At 44.1% G+C, this 17,329-nt stretch overlaps 1 protein-coding gene across 1 annotated transcript in view; it reads right to left on the bottom strand.

Annotated features, from left to right (window-relative positions):
- Nucleotides 1-17,329, bottom strand: part of OTOG (otogelin) — a 956,473-nt gene that overhangs the window by 284,514 nt on the left and 654,630 nt on the right. Inside the window, exon 39 of the mRNA XM_069221482.1 lies at nt 10,584-10,767. Coding sequence (XP_069077583.1) covers nt 10,584-10,767 — 184 coding nt within the window. The remainder of the gene's footprint in view (nt 1-10,583; nt 10,768-17,329) is intronic.

Genomic DNA, 17,329 nt, shown 5'->3' with positions numbered 1-17,329 from the left:
CTCATCCATCTTTACATACATCCTTTCACTCATCCATCCAGATTTCCACTCCATCCATCCATTGACACTTTCACTCCTCTATCCATCCAGCCATCCATCCATCTATCCACTCATACATCCCTCCATTAACCCTTTCATTCAGCCATCCATCCTTTTACTCACTCATCCATCTGTCTATTCATCCATCCATCAATTCAGCATTTCACTCATCCACCCATCCATCCTTTCATCCAGACATCCATCTACTCTGCCTTACACTCAATCATTCATTGTTTTACTCATCCATCTTTACATACATCCTTTCACTCATCCATTCATATTTTCACTCCATTCATCCATTTATACTTCTACTCATCCATCCATTCTTTCATTCATTCTTCCATCCATCCATCCATCCATCCATCCATCATCCATCCTTTCATCATCCATCAACCCATCCTTTCACTCACCCATCTATCCACCCATTTACCCTTTCACTCAGCCATCCATCCTTTCACTCACTCATCCATCTATTGATTCACCCTTTCACTCATCCATAGATCCATCCTTTTATCCAGACATCCATCTACCCTGCGTTTCACTCATCCATCCATTGTTTTACTCATCCATCTTTACATACATCTTTTCACTCATCCATCCATATTTTCACTCCATCCATCCATTTACACTTCCTCATATCCATCGATCTATCCTTTAACTCATTCTTCCATCCATCTATCCATCCTTTCTTTCATCATCTATTCTTTAATTAATCCATCGATTCACCCTTTCATCCATCCATCCTTTCACTCATACACCCTCTCTCCCTTTCACTCATACACTCTCTCTCTTACTTTCACATTTCCATTCTTATATCCATCCTTTCACTCATTCATCCATGCATCTGTCCATCCACCATTTCATCCATCAATCCATCCATCCATTCATCCTGTCTTTCACTCATTTACCCTCCCAAGTTAATGATGAGCCTTTGTCTGCTGAGCTGCAGACAGAAGAGGGCCATCAAAAACCCTACCCCGCCGTAGCTGCTAAAGCGGGGGAGGGCGGGATGATGCCCCTAAAGCAGGCAGAAGCTTAATTGCACACTTACCTCTCAGTTGCAACTGTTTGCTTCCCTCTCTTGGGCCTCTTCGGTTGAGCTAAAGAGCACTCTGTCATGCTCAGCTCTATAACAAGTCAATCAATCAATCAATCAATACATTTGTAGAGCGCAGTACCCACTCGTACGGGTCTCAAGGCGCTGAGGGGAGGGGGTGGTGCTGCTACTGCTCGAGTAGCCAGGTTTTGAGGCGCTTCCTGAAAGTCAGCAAGTCTTCAGTCTGTCGTAGGAGCAAAGGAAGGGTGGTCCAGGTCTTGGCGGCGAGGTGGGAGAAGGATCTGTCTCCGGTGGTTGCTCTTCAGATGTGGGGGACGGTGGTGAGAACGAGGTCGGCTGAGTGGATTTGGCGGGACGGGGTGTAGAAGGTGAGTCGTCTGTTGAGGTAGGCTGGACCGGTGTTGTAGAGCGCCTTGTGTGCGTGGGTGAGGAGCTTGAAGGTTATCCTTTTGTTGACGGGGAGCCAGCATAGGTCTCTCAGGTGGGGAGTGATGTGGCTGTGGCGGGGTGCGTCGAGGATCAGGCATGCGGAGGTGTTTTGTATGCGTTGCAGTCGTTTGAGGAGCTTGGCCGGGGCTCCTGCGTAGAGGGCATTACCGTAGTCAAGTTTTCTGCTGACGAGGGCCTGGGTGACTGTTCTTCTTGTATCTGTGGGGATCTATCTGGAGAACATGCGGAGCATGCAAAGGGTGTTGAAGCAGGATGAGGAGATGGCACTGACTTGCTTGGTCATGGAGAGTGTTGAGTCGAGGATGACGCCCAGTTTGCGTGCATGGTCAGTGGGTGTCGGGGCTGCTCCCAGAGCGGTCGGCCACCAGGAGTCGTTCCAGGCTGAGGGGTTGGCGCTGAGGATGAGGACTTCCATCTTATCTGAGTTAAATTTCAGTTTGCTGTTCCTCATCCATTTGGCGACTGCCTTCATTCCTTATTGGAGGTTGGATTTGGCGGTGAGGGGGTCCTTGGTGAGGGAGAGGATCAGTTGGGTGTCGTCGGCATAGGAGATGATGTTGAGGTTGTGTAGCCGGGTGATGTGGGCGGGCGGGGCCATGTAGACGTTGAATAGTGTAGGGCTGAGGGATGATCCTTGGGGGACGCCACAGATGATCTTGGAGGCTTCAGATAGGAAAGGGGGAGGTGGACGCTCTGGGTTCTGCTGGACAGGAAGGATGTGGTACACTCCAGAGCTTTGTCCTGGATCCCTGCGTGTGGAGGCGTGTGCGTAGGGTGTGGTGGCAGACGGTGTTGAAGGCAGCAGAGAGGTCCAGGAGGATGAGGCCCGCGGTTTTGCCGTTGTCAAGCAGGGCCCTGATGTCATGGTTGGCGGCGATGAGGGCACTGTGGTTGCTGCGGAACCCTGACTGGGATGGGTCCAGGATGTTGTTTTCTTCGAGGTAGTGGGTCAGTTGTCAGTTGACGATCTTCTCGATGACCTGGGCCGGGAATGGGAGCAGGGAGATGGGACAGAAATTCTTGAGGTCTCTTCGGTCCGCCATGGGTTTCTTGAGTAGGGGATTGATCTCAGCATGCTTCCAGTTCTCGGGGTAGGTCGTGGTCTCGAAGGAGATGTTGATGACTTTGCAGAAGTGGGGTGTGATGATGGCACTTGCTTTGTTAAAGATGTGGTGCAGGCATGGGTCTGACGGTGATCCAGAGTGGATGGTGCTCATGGTTTTGATTGTGTTGTCTACGTTCACGTTGGCCCAGATGAGCAGGGGGTCGTAGTTGAAGGTGGGTAGAGAGTTTGAGGAGTCGGTGGTTGACGGGGTGGTCTGGCTGTTGAAGCTGTCATGGATGTCTGTGATCTTGTGGTGGAAGAAGGTGGCGAGGGAGTTGCACAGGTCTTGTGATGGTGGGATGTCGTTTTTGCTGGAGCTGGGGTTGGAGAATTCCTTCACAATGTTGAAGAGCTCCTTGCTGTTGTGTGTGTTGTTGTCAAGGCGGTCTTTGAAGGAGGTTTTCTTGGCAGATCTGATGAGGTGATCGTGTTTGCGGATGGCGTTCTTGAAGGCAGCATGGTTGTCTGGTGTCTGTTCGTGGAGCAATTTTCTCTCCAGTTTCTGGCAGGTTTGCTTGGAGGCTCGAAGGTCCGGGCTGAACCAGCTGGCTCTCTTGTTGGCGCCTCTATTGGAGGGTTTATTGAGCGGGCGAGAGTGTTGGCACAGTCGTCGATCCAGCACCAGAGGTTGCAGGCTACGAGGTCGGGATTGGTGGGTTCGGTGGGTGGTTTTCGGGCGAGGCTGGTGTTCAGCTGGTCTTGGCTGACTTTGCTCCAGTTGCGGCGGGGGATCTGTTGGGTGCGGTGGTGCGCGGTGGGTTTCCAGACGGTGAAGTGGATGCAGCGGTGGTCGGTCCATGGGAGTTCGGTGGTGTGGCTGAAGGTGACATGGGGGCTATCGGTGAAGACGGGGTCCAGTGTGTGGCCGGCAGAGTGTGTTGGTGTGGTGACGAGTTGTCTGAGTCCGAGCGTGGTGAGGTTGTCGATTAGGGTGGTGGAGTTGGAGTTGTTGTTGTTCTCTATGTGAAAGTTCAGGTCGCCGAGGAGGATGTAGTCGGCGGAGGCTAGGGCGTGCCTGCTGACGAGGTCGGCGATGGAGTCGCAGAACTGAGGCCGTGGTCCGGGGGGTCTGTAGATGAGAGTTCTTCTGAGGGTGGTGTTGGGGTTGGTGTGGATCTGGAAGTGCAGGTGTTCGACAGTGCTGAGGGTGTCGTAAGTACAGGTCATGACCCTGATGGTGTTCTTGTGGACAATGGCGATTCCGCCTCCGACTCCGTTGGTGCGATCCCTACAGGTGATCTTGTAGCCATTCGGAATGGCTATGGCGATGTCTGGGGCCGAGGAGGCGTTCATCCAGGTCTCCGTCAAGAGGTCGACGTCCGGGGTGGAGGTGTCGAGCAGGTCCCAGAGTTCGCCGGTATGTTTGCGTGCGGAGCGGGTGTTTAGTAGGATGCATCGGAGGTAGTTGCGGTCTGACTCGGCTGGTGGTTTGGCAGTTTGGAGGCTTGTGAAGCTGCAGTTCCGGCAGGTGAAGGGTCCCTGGGTGTGCTTAGGGGGGCCAGGAAGCAGGCGTGTGATCGTCCGCTGTTGAGTGCGAGGAGGGTGCTGGCGGTGTAGTGGCGTTGGTTGTCGTGGCTGTCTTGGGGACCAGAGGTCCTGGCGCTGGGCGCGGTCTGGACGCGGACAAGCGCAGACGGGCTTGCCTTAGGCACGCCTTCGGTGCGCCAGCGGCACAGCCATGCATCGGCTGCCATTTAAGGGGAGGTGGGAGGCAGGGGTAGCTGGCAGGTGGGAGTGGGGCGGCGAGTGGGTGAGCAGGGGGCAGGGCCGCAAGGATACAGCGGCGGGAAACAGAGCAATTCAAGCAGAGGTAGGGGGGCGGGCCGCAGGGATGCAGTGGTGGGGAGAAACGGGAAAAAAAGCCTGGAGCAGCGGCAGACCGGCACAAGGTGCAGGGGAGCGACCTGCCTGAGCCCAGGGTCAAGGGTCGCTCCCTTTACTGTCCTGCGGGTGCCATAAAAGGGGAGGTAGTATGGAGGGGCAGCTGGAACCAAACGCAGTACTAAACATGTGTTACTGCCAGAAGAACCCATCTGTCACCCTCCTACAACCTGCTCCTTTGTGATGACCAACAAATTGTTGCCACCCACTCCCTCCTTGTCCTCATCAGCCTGCTCCACCCCAAGCCATTAAAGTGATTGGAGCTTTGTAACTCCTCCCAGGGCCCAAATGCAACCAGATCAACTGCCTTTCAGTTCAGCCCTCCCTCTACGATGATGTCACTGATGTAACTTGTGCCTGCAGGTCGAAGAAAACCTCACCCGGCTGGCACTTGCACAGTAGAACATTTGTAAAATTCACTAGCATTCACCCAGGACATTCAGCACTGTCTCGGAGTAGTCATTTCTTTTCAGCTACTCTGTTGATATTTCCCTGTTCTTGCTTCTCCCCTGAGGGTGGCAGGGCAACGTCCCTTGTGCCCATTAACACTAGTCACACCTGCAATTAATGCCCTACTATGGACAGCTTGTATCTGTATCAAACCCCTCACAGTCACCAATCCTGCATTGAGAACTTAAGTTGATATGAGGAGAAAAGTGGATACTGTAAACATTGTTTATTCTATGGAGAGAGTTCACTCTGTGTCGCACTGTTTACAGACGGTGAAACTCTTATGAGAAATACACCAACGAGTATTTAAAAGTATCTACTAAGAACAGAGTACACTCTATGAAACACTTGTCAAAAAGACACTATTCACTTAAAATAACCAATGTCTAAAGGTGCTAATGATCATTCTACCTGCAGCATTCATAGTGTGGTGAAAGTTTTACATATAGCCTATTTCTGAAGCAAAAGAAGCACATGTAGAATACATAATTTAATACCTGGTGCACTCAGTCATCTATGTTATATAGAAATGTTCATGCTGAGATGATTCTAATAATTCAATGCTGCTTACAATACTTAGTATCTACTACGTAGAATCTTACAATACTTAGGGCCTTATTTATAAAAATCTGACTCATAGGCTCCAATGCGTCAGATTTCTTATGCCGCCCTGTGCCCCCCTAACAACACCATGTTAGCGCTGTATTTACTATTCAGAGCTCCATGGCACACATTTTCCACAGATGTGCCAGAAATTCTGCGGCATCTGTGGCGCTGAAATCACACATTGCTGTACTGGCGTCAAAAACATGACACTACTTCAGCAATCCATGGAATGCTCCCATTTTAAAAATCCTTGAGTCAGTTTAACATCTGCTCTGAGCAGGCAGTAAATGTTTGACACAGTGAAGGTGCAGAACGATGCAGTGAAATTTTTTAGATTTCACTCACCAGTTCTGCGTGGTTTTTAACGGGGAAATGCCTATCTTCCATACATTATCCCTGGCGCAGGTATAACATAGCGCAAGGCTTTACAAACTGGCACAATGGTCCCATTGCACCAGATTATAAATGTGGTGCACTGTAGGGGACTGCTGAGCACTACCACTGTGAAAAAAAATGTCACAACGGTGGTGGTAGGTGCTTGTAAATAAGCCCCTTAGTATCTATTACATAGAATCTTTGCCCTGTCAGAAACCTGTTCTGCAGAACCCAAAAAATGTGTGGAACATACTAGTCACGAGTCATCAACTGTCATCTGCACACAGAGTTACTCTTTAGTTCAAAGATTTATAACATATTCAATACCTTTACACACCTATGACGCATTAGAAACATATACGTATGTAAACATGTGCTCTCATTAGCTGTTCACAGGCTGTAGAAAATAAGGTAGAAAAGTAATATGATACTATGTCAACTATGAAATAAACTAGCATACTCATGAGATTATGTCATCCGTGATGTCATCAATGATATCATTTGACATGTCATCAGTAATGCCATAAATGATGTCATAGAACATCTCATAAGTGATGTAATATGTGAGGTCACAAGCAGTGCATGGCAGAGGCGCAGTTATAGTTAGCTCTGCTAAAATTATAACTGGTGAATTTCTGTGCATTTTTAGTTCAAAACATTAATACTGTCACTGACATATTCACCTAACTATAACTTTAACCTTTGTTTTTTCAGTACATTTCTAGTTTTTGTTTTTTAACGTAAAGTAATATTTTACTGCCATATGTAAAACCAAACCCCTACAGCACACAGCATTTGGCCATGCAGAACGGTGGGTTGGCCACAGGGCCTGGTCTAAGCCAGGCCCTGCAACAAACCCCCCCACAGGCAGGCAACACCACACTTGGCACATACTACACACTGCATTAATCCCTGTGTATTTATAGTTATGGCCTTAATGCCATACTAAATAGATTTAATTTGTTGTTCTGCTAATACTTTTGGCACCGCATGATAGTTATGTAAGAAAATATTACTTTGTGTTAAACAAAAATAGGATTTTGCTGAAAAAACAATGGTTATAGATAGATATGGTAATAATATCTTACTTTGCATTAGAAAATATCAGAAATTGAATAAAACAGACAAAGGTTAATGTGACATTATAGTGAGGTGAAAATGTCAGTTGAAATGTAGCATTTTAAACTGTCAAAAACAAACTGCAATTCAATAGTTATAGTTATTTTGAATAGCTATAACTCACACCCTGGGCATGCACTGCTTATGACCTCACACATTAAATCTTTCAGGACATATTCTAACACAAAATCACATTATTTTGCTCAATCACAATTGGCCACTGTACCTAAAGTGCATGTGTATTTGGTCCACCAATGGCCTAAACTTCTTGAAATCATAGACCTCCATTGTAAAGTTGTAAAGCTTTGATTCCACCAAGACGGCTTCATGTTTGCCATAAAATATGCTCTCAATTTAGCTTGAAGCACTTTCTACAACCTCTGTAACAAAATCATGAAAGAAAACCATTTTCTTTCAAACATGGCATATCGCTTCCCAGCCAGTATTTTTCACGTGGTAATGTCATCTGAGAACTCGTCAGAATTCATAAAATGAGTATTACACCATCAACAAACGATTTATATAGTGACTTTCATCTGATATAATCCTTTATATGTGCTCTTTTTTGTGACCCTTAACACCTAGCTTTTACTGCATTGTATTTCAATGGGGATGTTTCCGACACCTGTAATGACTGCCATAACACGTTGTTCAAGTTGTCGCCAGTCAATCAAGGAGATGACTCCTCACATGCCCAGGAAGGTCATGGTGTACTCTTTTTGCCCCCTTATCTCTTTGTAATTCATTTTCAGGATGCAGGGACACGCCCCTGTGTCCTGTAATGGCTTCCACAACATAATGTTCATACTGTGGCAAGCCAGTTATGATTGACTCATCCCGTTTAAGACAGCCAATCAGAGCATATTTGGATACAAACAGTACAGAAATACCTAATATTTTGTGAGTAATAGTGCATGCTGGTTATGGTGGTCCTGCAATTTTATCATTTTGCCCCAAGTGGGTTGCTGGAGCCAAACGAAATAATGAACCATAAGAGCAGTCAGGTTGGGATATTCACAGCAAATCTGACAATTTTACTTTGGATTCGCCTACAAAGGTTTTGCACTTTGGTTCACTATTTTGTTTGGCTCCAGCAACCCACTTGGGGCAAAATGAAAACATTGCAGGACCACCACAACCAGCATGCACTGCTCACTTGAGAGGCCCACTGGGGCGGACTGGTATTTAAAGAGACTAATCAGGTGCCTGTAATTAGACAAGCTGAAGCCATGCCGGTCTTTTCAGTAAGAAAGAAATGCCTGGAACACTTCCAGCACTGGCTGCACCTATGAGGGTGAAACACTTTTATATTTTTCTCTGCTGAATAAAGGATTGACCTAGAAACACTTGTCCAGAGATGATTTTATAACTTAAGGCCTGGAATAATGAAACTGCTTAAAGAATTCACTGTGAGTTGCTGGCTTTGCTTTTTCTTCCCGTTTATATAACCTGTTGGGAGTGCGCTTTCACATGAGGACAACTTCGTTTTTGATATATAAATATATATATATATATATATATATATATATATATACAGTATATATATATATCTTCTTTATATATGATTCACATGAGGTGCTCATTGAAGAAGTCTACACTCCAGTTGGAGACCAATTAAATTGAAGAATACCAACTTGAAACCTCAAGACTGGCAACACTTTGTTCTGGAAAAAAATCATTTTTCTTGAAAAGCGTGAGGAAATTCAAAAAAATATGCAGAATTATGTGAAACATTGGAAAAAATGAGCCAAGGAGAAAACATGGGAGGAGTTCATGAATAGGAGATGTGGAACAGATATACAGTTATAGGTAGGGGTAGAGGTACGAGGTTACAGACTGTGGTAGAGGTACTCGGGTAGTGCCAGGGCCAGACATTAACACAAGCAAATGAAAGTTAGTGCTGCAGGCAGTCAGCTAGTGTAGAGACTTTGCAGATTGATAAGTAGAGTGATAGGAGTGGGAGTGTTAGACCTGGCATCCTTGGTGTGATTCCCCTAGCTTGTTGCCCTCTGACCTCCTGTTTTCTGACCTCATTTTTGCTGATTTTTAGGATTCTGGGCACGTTGCCACTGCTGATCAGTGCTAAAGTGCTGGTTTGCTGTACGCTAACCATGACTTATCCAAAATTGACATATTTATTTTACTTGTAAAACCCTAGTAAAGTGCACTATAGGTGCCAGGGGTCTGTAAATGATAAAGCTTCTAGTGGGCCTGCAGCACTGATTGTGCCACACACTACAGAAGCCCTGCAAACATGTCTGAGGCCTACCACTGCAGAGCCTTGTGTGGGCAGTTCTAAACTGCCATTTGGACCCCGCAAGTGTACCGGCTTGGCAGGCCTAAAAAACAGCCTTTTTATTACGTGTACGTCACCCCTAAGGTAGACCCTAGTCAGCACTAAGAGCAAGGTGCAGTGTATTTAAATTGTTAGATATGTATTTTGAAGTTTAAGATGTACAGATAGTGAAAAACTGTTAGATTTTTTTTTTCACTACTGCAATGTCTCTCCCATAGGTAAACATTGGGGTTACCTTGAAGCATCCTTTAAGTGCAACTGCCAGAGTTGGCATTTTCTTATTTTAACCATTCTGTGCGTCTGCCCCCCCACCACCCTTAGAGTGTCTGGATCCATGGAAGGAGGGTAAGGGTCCTTGTGATCTTTAAAGGCTTCTTTTGAAGTATCCCCCACTTCAGAGATTCATTTTGGTATATGTACAGGACCCTAATACCCACCACTTGAGTTCACTTTTGGGCCCTGAGGACACTCTGCCAAGAAGAGGAGATTTGTTGCGGGGAGGGAATGCCACTTTGCTTTGCTGTGTTGGTTTATTCTTGCATATTATTCAAGGAGCGTACAATTGGGAGGAGCAAGCCGTGGGGAGCGGAGTGCACAAGGAAATCTTTGGCTTCCAAAGAGGTCCATGTAGGCCCCGGGAAATTTTGTGAACGCCCAAAAAGTAAGAAACCGTAAGCATCATTCTAAAATGCACAGCTATTCTGCATTGTACTAACATTTTGCACCTGAGGCCCGGAGTATCCCGAATACAACTGTTAAGAGACATGTTTTACAAAATACTATACAAATTCCAAAGAGAAAGCATAGAGAAAAGCTTGGGATCCTTATATGAGAGAACGGGTTTATACCTGTTCACCAGAGCAGTATCTGTACACGAAGGAGTAAAAAAGTACAGGTCGCTTCATGGAGTCTTTCATATGTACCAGACTTCACTGCCTGCTTTTTATTACAAATCCATTGTCAAATGTATTTTGTAAAATCGCATGTGATCTCTTGAAGTTCACTTCATCAGAAAAGTTAGAAGTACCAAGCTAAACTACAGATTAATGGATTATTGATAATCTATCACATTGCCCTGCCATTACCATCAGTAATTCTGACATTTCTGCATTGAATTGTACTGGGCCGTGTCACCTCTTTACCCTAATAGTAACTCATCATGGCTATTGATGTACTGTTTCATATTAACTCTTTCCTATACTTACCACATAGGCCAATGCCTGTGGGCTTGCTGGTGAGATTTGACTCAATGATCATTATTCCAGTGCTGTGAAACCATTGTATTTTCACATTTGTGGGTGTGTCTATCACATACATGTTCCCAGTATCAACAATTTTGTAGCCATGTTGTCGAACTGTAGGCCAAGCAAACCGTGAATTCACAGTGATCTGAAAGAAATGTGAAAGGACACACATTATATTTGTTGCCCTTGGGCATTAAACAATACAGTGCGATGCACTGGCCAGACCTTCCTACAGATGCAAATAAAAGATGTGATGACCTTACGTGGAGTTCAACACTGCGAGGTAGTACATACATTTTGCGATGGTTAATAACATATGCATCTGGTTTCCTGCTCTGCTGAGCAGCCAGCTGAGCCTCGGAGTATGTGGTCCTCTAGGGAGTGCTTCAGGCCTGCAGGTGCCCTCAAAGGGCACTCATGAAAGTTTAAGCAGTGTAGACTCTCGGTGCGGCCTGCCTCTGCCCCAGGAAATCCTTACCCTGTCCCTGGTCTCAGGGATTATGATGAACACATCAGAAAGGCAAAGCACGCAGGGGCTTAAGATATATTTTTACATTTCACAGTTTCCACTTCATGCCATGAGGAGCAAGGGGTGACACCAACACTATCTTAATACAAGGGAACAAACAGTGCATGATGTAACTTCCGCTTGCCCTGGAGTGTTAGTCAATAGACATCTGCATGGCCAAGCCCCTTGAACCCATAGTTGCATTGTGTAACAGCACCACACTGGAGACGTCGGACCACAGAACCAAATCTCTCCACTCTTAAACAGCCTCAAAGAGAGTAAAAAATGTAGACCATATTCTGGGTGATCTACAACAGTGGCTCCCAAACTGTGGCCCGAAGACCCCTGGGGGTCCGCAAAACCTTCTCAGGGGGTCCACAACAGCTTATTAAATTAAATAAGATTAACAAATTAGGTCCACAGCTTTCAGTAATTACTCAGTGGGGGATCCCCGGATTCCAATAATGATAAAGTGGGGGTCCATAGAAGTCAAAAGGTTGGAAACCACAGATCTACAATTTAGATTTTGCTTGAATCTATGATAGCCTCGAACATGCTATGTAATGGAATCAAGTGCCAGCCTTAGGAGAAAATGAATTCATTTGCATGAGGAACACCATCAGATGTCCAAGGACTGGGTAACGAAACTCAGGGAATGTCCTGGCACCTGATTTGCCTTTGTGCCCCTCATACCACAGAAGAAGCTGCATGGAAAAGAGAAAACTGTACACAGAAAAAAGTCAGTAAATGTTTAAATTAATCACTGAAAATGTCAGAGGCAGGGTTGCATCGCCTTTAAGCTCATGTGTGCCATTGAGGAGGGGCACCTACGTTAAGCAAATCAGTTTGGCTGTAACTTCTAAGGCACACAGTATCTGAATGATACAACCTGCAACTCGATATATTAGCCATCGAGTTACGGACCATGTCAGTGAGATGTCAATTCTCTCGATGTCCTGCAAAGCACCATGTCAAAGCACACCCCATGGTCTACAAAGGCGGGGTGGATAAATATTTGGCTTCAGCGTGCACAAATCTAGACTAAGGGCACAGCCAACACCCAGGAACTTCCACGATTCACTGATCCACTGAAACTTAAATGGGTTTTTCACTATGTTAACCTTGTTATCTTCAGTGCCTACTAGTACATGTAGTGAGTAACAGTCTTTATTCACCTTAAGATGGTTGCTTGCATGCATAAGTGCAGCAGAGCTCTTTGTAACCCTTGACACAACTTGGTGCGGGCATGTCTTCTTGCTGTATTATTCATGGACGAGTTCCAGCACAACTCCGTGTGCTAACACTGGGCTCCCAAAACCTGATCAACAGCTCCCCTAATGACTAGGAACCTGTAGCAATCAGTTAAAGATCTAGAGATTCACACTGGCCGTCACAACTGTATCAGTCCTCCCCAACGGATTATGGTACATGTAGTCTCAGGGTTGTGTTGCTGAACACAAGTGGTCATTTTCATGTTCCAGTGCAACACAGTTCTTGGAAAACCTTGATAAGTGTTTCTACTTTGGTATTTATCAGAAGGATAAGTCTTGGTGGGGACCCATGTCTTACTTCTGTATTATTCTTGGTTAAGAACCTGCAAAGGCTCTGAGGTGTTAACTCCCTGTGATAATTAACTGTGAAAGACCTCTTTCAGACATTCACAAACTGTATCCTTTGACATTCAAGAATCTCATAACATAATCATGCATTACTACACGTTACAAGACTTTCTATGACGTTTCCACCACAATAGCCAACAGTAGCAATTTTGGTCAGCAGACAATGTTGTTCCTCATAGATTTTCTTCCCTGGCGATCCATTAACCAAACTTGTTCCAATGGAGAAACTGTCATAGGCACTCCAGAATGTCCATAGTTTTACAGACTGTCCCTAGAATTGACAGACAAACTGCGTGTGCAGCTAAACAAATCCCTTAACCACTTTCATGCAATCCAAAATCAATAAAAAAGGATTGTGTGAAGTACCTAAAATGAATTTGCACTTTGATTACAATTTTCATTGCCACAACACATTCATGATAATAGAGCCTGACAATTGTACATCATATCATTGGCACCCGTCAAGTGGCTCAGAACTTTCCTTTTGATGGAAAGCAGCTTGACAGGTGATGGTCTTCTTGTCCAAATCATCTCAGTTACCTGAAGTGAAACCTAGCCTTTAAGATGATCTTTTGTCTCTTCATCATTTACCTATTCCCTCAAAGGAGGTTACAACCGGACCTTGCCCTGAGATCCCGCTCCTATTCTAATGATTCCAACATTTATGTGTGGATTTCTAATTCTAGGTTTTGACAAATAAGTGATTGCTTCAATTTGTTAGCCCATTTCTGGGAAAGAAGTGGTTAAGGTTATACCCATCTTCCAAGTGGAAAAGGATGTAATGACCATAGGTTTTCAGCAGAGATTTCAAAGCTTTTTTCAGAACAACTAACTTTTTAATTTAGGCAGTTGATTTTCTAATTTTCTCTCTACAAATTAATTAATCAAAATAATTCTACTGCTGGACATGACCTAGTTGAAAGGGCAGGCTTATTTTGGGTTTGTAGAATATGGATCTGACTTCACATTTGAAGAAATCAATAATCTCTGTGAATCCATCTGCCCAGAATACTGTTCCTGAGTTGGGGAACTAGCTTCCAAACCTCAATATCAGGAAGAGGCCTGCTTTAAGGAACTCTGTCCTGGGGATTTGCAAGACCGCTGGGCCCAGAGAGAGGTGCTGCCCATAGAAAGCGATTAACCAACAAAAACAGATTATGAAATTGCACTCTTAAAGATCACTGAGTTTTGATCTGAAAAATTCTGTGAGCACAGAGGAGTCTTGGACGAATTGCATGTTGACTTGTGAGATTCCAGGAGTGTCGAAGAGGAAGGCATGTGTTTTTGTGGGTTGAGGCAAAAACCATTTTCCCAAGATAGATAAACCCTGTGGATCTCACTGACAATTCTGCCTAAAGACTCTCACCTTTTTTTAAAACCTGTGAGAGCTATTGCATAATAGCTTCAATAGAAGAGCAGTTTCAATAGAATTAAGTTAACTTGGTTTTCCCTCTATCCTCTCCTCTGACCTGTGTGAAATATCTCTGTCTGCCTCTTTTGAATGCTTGCCTCTTTGAATGCTTCTGATGTTGTTTCAGATTACCAGCTTCTGAATTTGCCTCCTATTTATTAAAAATATAGGGCCAGATGTATCAAAGAATTTTGCTTTCGCAAACGGTGCAAATTGCAAAATTTGGCCGTTTGCTAATGCAAAATCACCTTTCTGTATGTAAGAAAGGCATTCACAGTGCAATTTTAAGGAATCGCTAAAATAGCGATTCCTTAAAATTGCGACCCCATTTAGAGAATCACAAATTGCGATTCTCTAAATAAGAAATCGCAAATAAGGAATCCTTATTTGCGATTTCTTAAGCACATGTATGAAGCAATTCCTTAATGCGAATTGGGCATTAAGGAATCGCTAATTACCACCAAGTTGAACTTGGTGGTAACCATCTGCAAAATTTAAAAATGCATTTAAAATGCATTTTTAAATTGTTCATGTAAAGCACACATGCCCCTTTGGCATGTGTGCACCTTACATGTCCCCCCAAAAGGTTTTGGGGTGCAGCAGAGGGGGCCTTAGGCCCCCAGCACCCTGGGGTTTTGCATTTCCAAAATTGCGATTTCTGGTTCAGAAATCGCAATTTATGAAATGCTAAAAATGTGCAGATATGGGCCAACAGGCCCATAGCTGCGAATGGGCCGGTATCGTAATTTGCGATTCGGTAATAGCATTTGCGATTTTTAAGAAATCGCTATTACCGAATCGCAAATGTGATACATAGCACTTTGCGAGTCGGAAATAGCGATTTCTTAAAAATCGCTATTTCCAAATCGCAAAGGGCCGTGATGATACATCTGGCCCATAGTGTTTGCTATAACATTTAGGGGCAGATTTCCTATGATATTGCATCTGGGTTGTGTCACTTCTGTGGCTCGGCCTATTGCAAAATCATTTTTGGTATTTACTAATCCATGCAAAGCCTCTTTGACTGGTTTAGTAAATAGAAAGGATTGGAACAAATACAGTGCAGCCTTGCATTATCTTGCATTGGGATGGTGTTCCAAGGGTGGAGCATGTGCATTCCCATGCATCCACCCATGGATTTTGGTGCATTACCGGATATTCTAAAGCTAGTAAGCATCAAAATGCTATGCCTTCCCAAGTAAGGCATAACAGGGAGAAAAATCTTTATTTCTCTCCCTTATTTCCTTTTACCAAGTGCGGTGCATTCTGCAGCACACATTGAAAGAGGAATATGCCTCTAAGGATTGTTTTTGTGCAGGAACGTATCCCTTCCTGCATAAAAACAATCCTGCCCTCATGAGTGCCAGCACAGAGATAGAGCTGAAGAGCACCATATCTTAGTAGTTATGGTGATATTTTTATCTCTTTCCCATTCACACAATGTGGCACAACAACCTGCCTTTCTGCACTGCATGAATTCTAAGTAAATATGCCCCAAAATCAATAAATCTTATTCTTATAAGTGTTTAAGCATTCAGTTTAGCAAAGTATCTTGCTTGGTTTGAACTTTAACTCATTTATTTCTTAAATATAGTGTTATTTGGTTGGACAGTTGCAAATAACTCGTGATATCTCATGGGATTTGCGACATTTTGTGTGATTGGTCTGCAACTATTGTTTAGCCACCTAATGTGAGGTCAAAAGCACTTAGGGCCACAGTTCATCATGCTAGTTTCTGAGATGACAATTGTTTTTTACTTTTTTGAGTAAATAATGTGTATATAAACTTCAGAATAAGTGAATAAAACACGAGTGACTGATAATCCTTCAATTTAATGATGCAAATTGCAAATAAATAAACATGTAAAGAGTCTAAAACATAAACCAAATAATTATGAAAGCATACAATTCTGACAGGTTACAAAATAAAGACAACTTTTTGGGATAAAAAGAGGGAAGGGAGGGGAAAAAGGGAAGGGGATCTAGGAAAAAGATGGATACACCTAATAATTAAACTGTTACTATATTACAATCAAGGCAAACATTTCTAATAAACATTGAGGGCACCGTTTAGAAAGAGTCAATGCAACTCAGTGCAGCAAGTGAAGTTGTTGTGCTGTGTTGTATGAACTGGAGAGAGCAGAACTGTGTTATATCTACTAATAAGTGGCACAATTCTACTCTCTGTGTGTGCTGCTGCATTATTGACAACCATGAGCCAATGCAGCTACCCTTGAGGCATAGTGCAAAAGTGTCTGCGTTGTGGCCAGCACAGTTCCTGTGCAGGAACGGGGTCCTTTCTATGCAAAAACTATGCTTTAAGGAGACATTTTCTCTTTGTATGTGTACTGTAGAATGCAGCACACCTGCAAAGAGGAGAAAAAGAGGAGAAATTAAAAATGTCTACTCTTTATGCCTGCCTCAGCCAGGCACTGTATTTTGGCTCTAATCCCTGTCTGCAATGTTTTGTATATAGCAGGGGCAGCACCGTTTTGGGTAAATTAGAAAGGACACCATCCAAAAGCAAAACAAAACACCTACCAAACCTCTACTAGGCCACGTCACCAATGAATAGGACCACAACCACTTTCTGACATATGTGACCTGGTTGGCCACACGATTGAGGTGCAGCCTCGTCGCTTACTGCAGAAGAAGCTAGGAATATATCTGTCCGCATGCTACTCCTAGGTAGGAAGACTCATTAGAAAGAAACAAGGAATACAAATAAGGGTTTGAAATAATCTTAAAATGACAGAGTATTTATCTACATACGATTATACTTCATGGTTGTCTAATTTCTTTGTGCCATTAAAGAAAGGACAAAAAATATACACAAATAGGCTTTGGCCACACTTCGAAACAAGAAGTTGAACCAGGACTTCCAGGCCATGCCAATAGATATGTGGGAAGACAATTTGTTTTAGACGGTTTACCTCCTCGCTAGGCCTCTACAGTGAAGTGCAACCTGTGTTCCTATTATACAGTGGACTATGAATCAAAATCTTGAAATTTTTCAACAACTTAGAAAGAATCACTTTAAGAATGCTATCACCCTACCCCTAAGCACTGCCACTTGTGGATCCTACAAGAACTTATTGCTTTCTGAGTTGTTCAATTCATATCTGTGAGGTTCAAAAAAGCAATGGGAACCCAAAGATGTAAAAGGGAC

The sequence above is a fragment of the Pleurodeles waltl genome, chromosome 3_1 (assembly GCF_031143425.1).
Source record: "Pleurodeles waltl isolate 20211129_DDA chromosome 3_1, aPleWal1.hap1.20221129, whole genome shotgun sequence".
NCBI classification, from domain to species: Eukaryota; Metazoa; Chordata; class Amphibia; order Caudata; family Salamandridae; genus Pleurodeles; species Pleurodeles waltl.
This window is presented reverse-complemented; position numbering and strand designations above follow the sequence as displayed.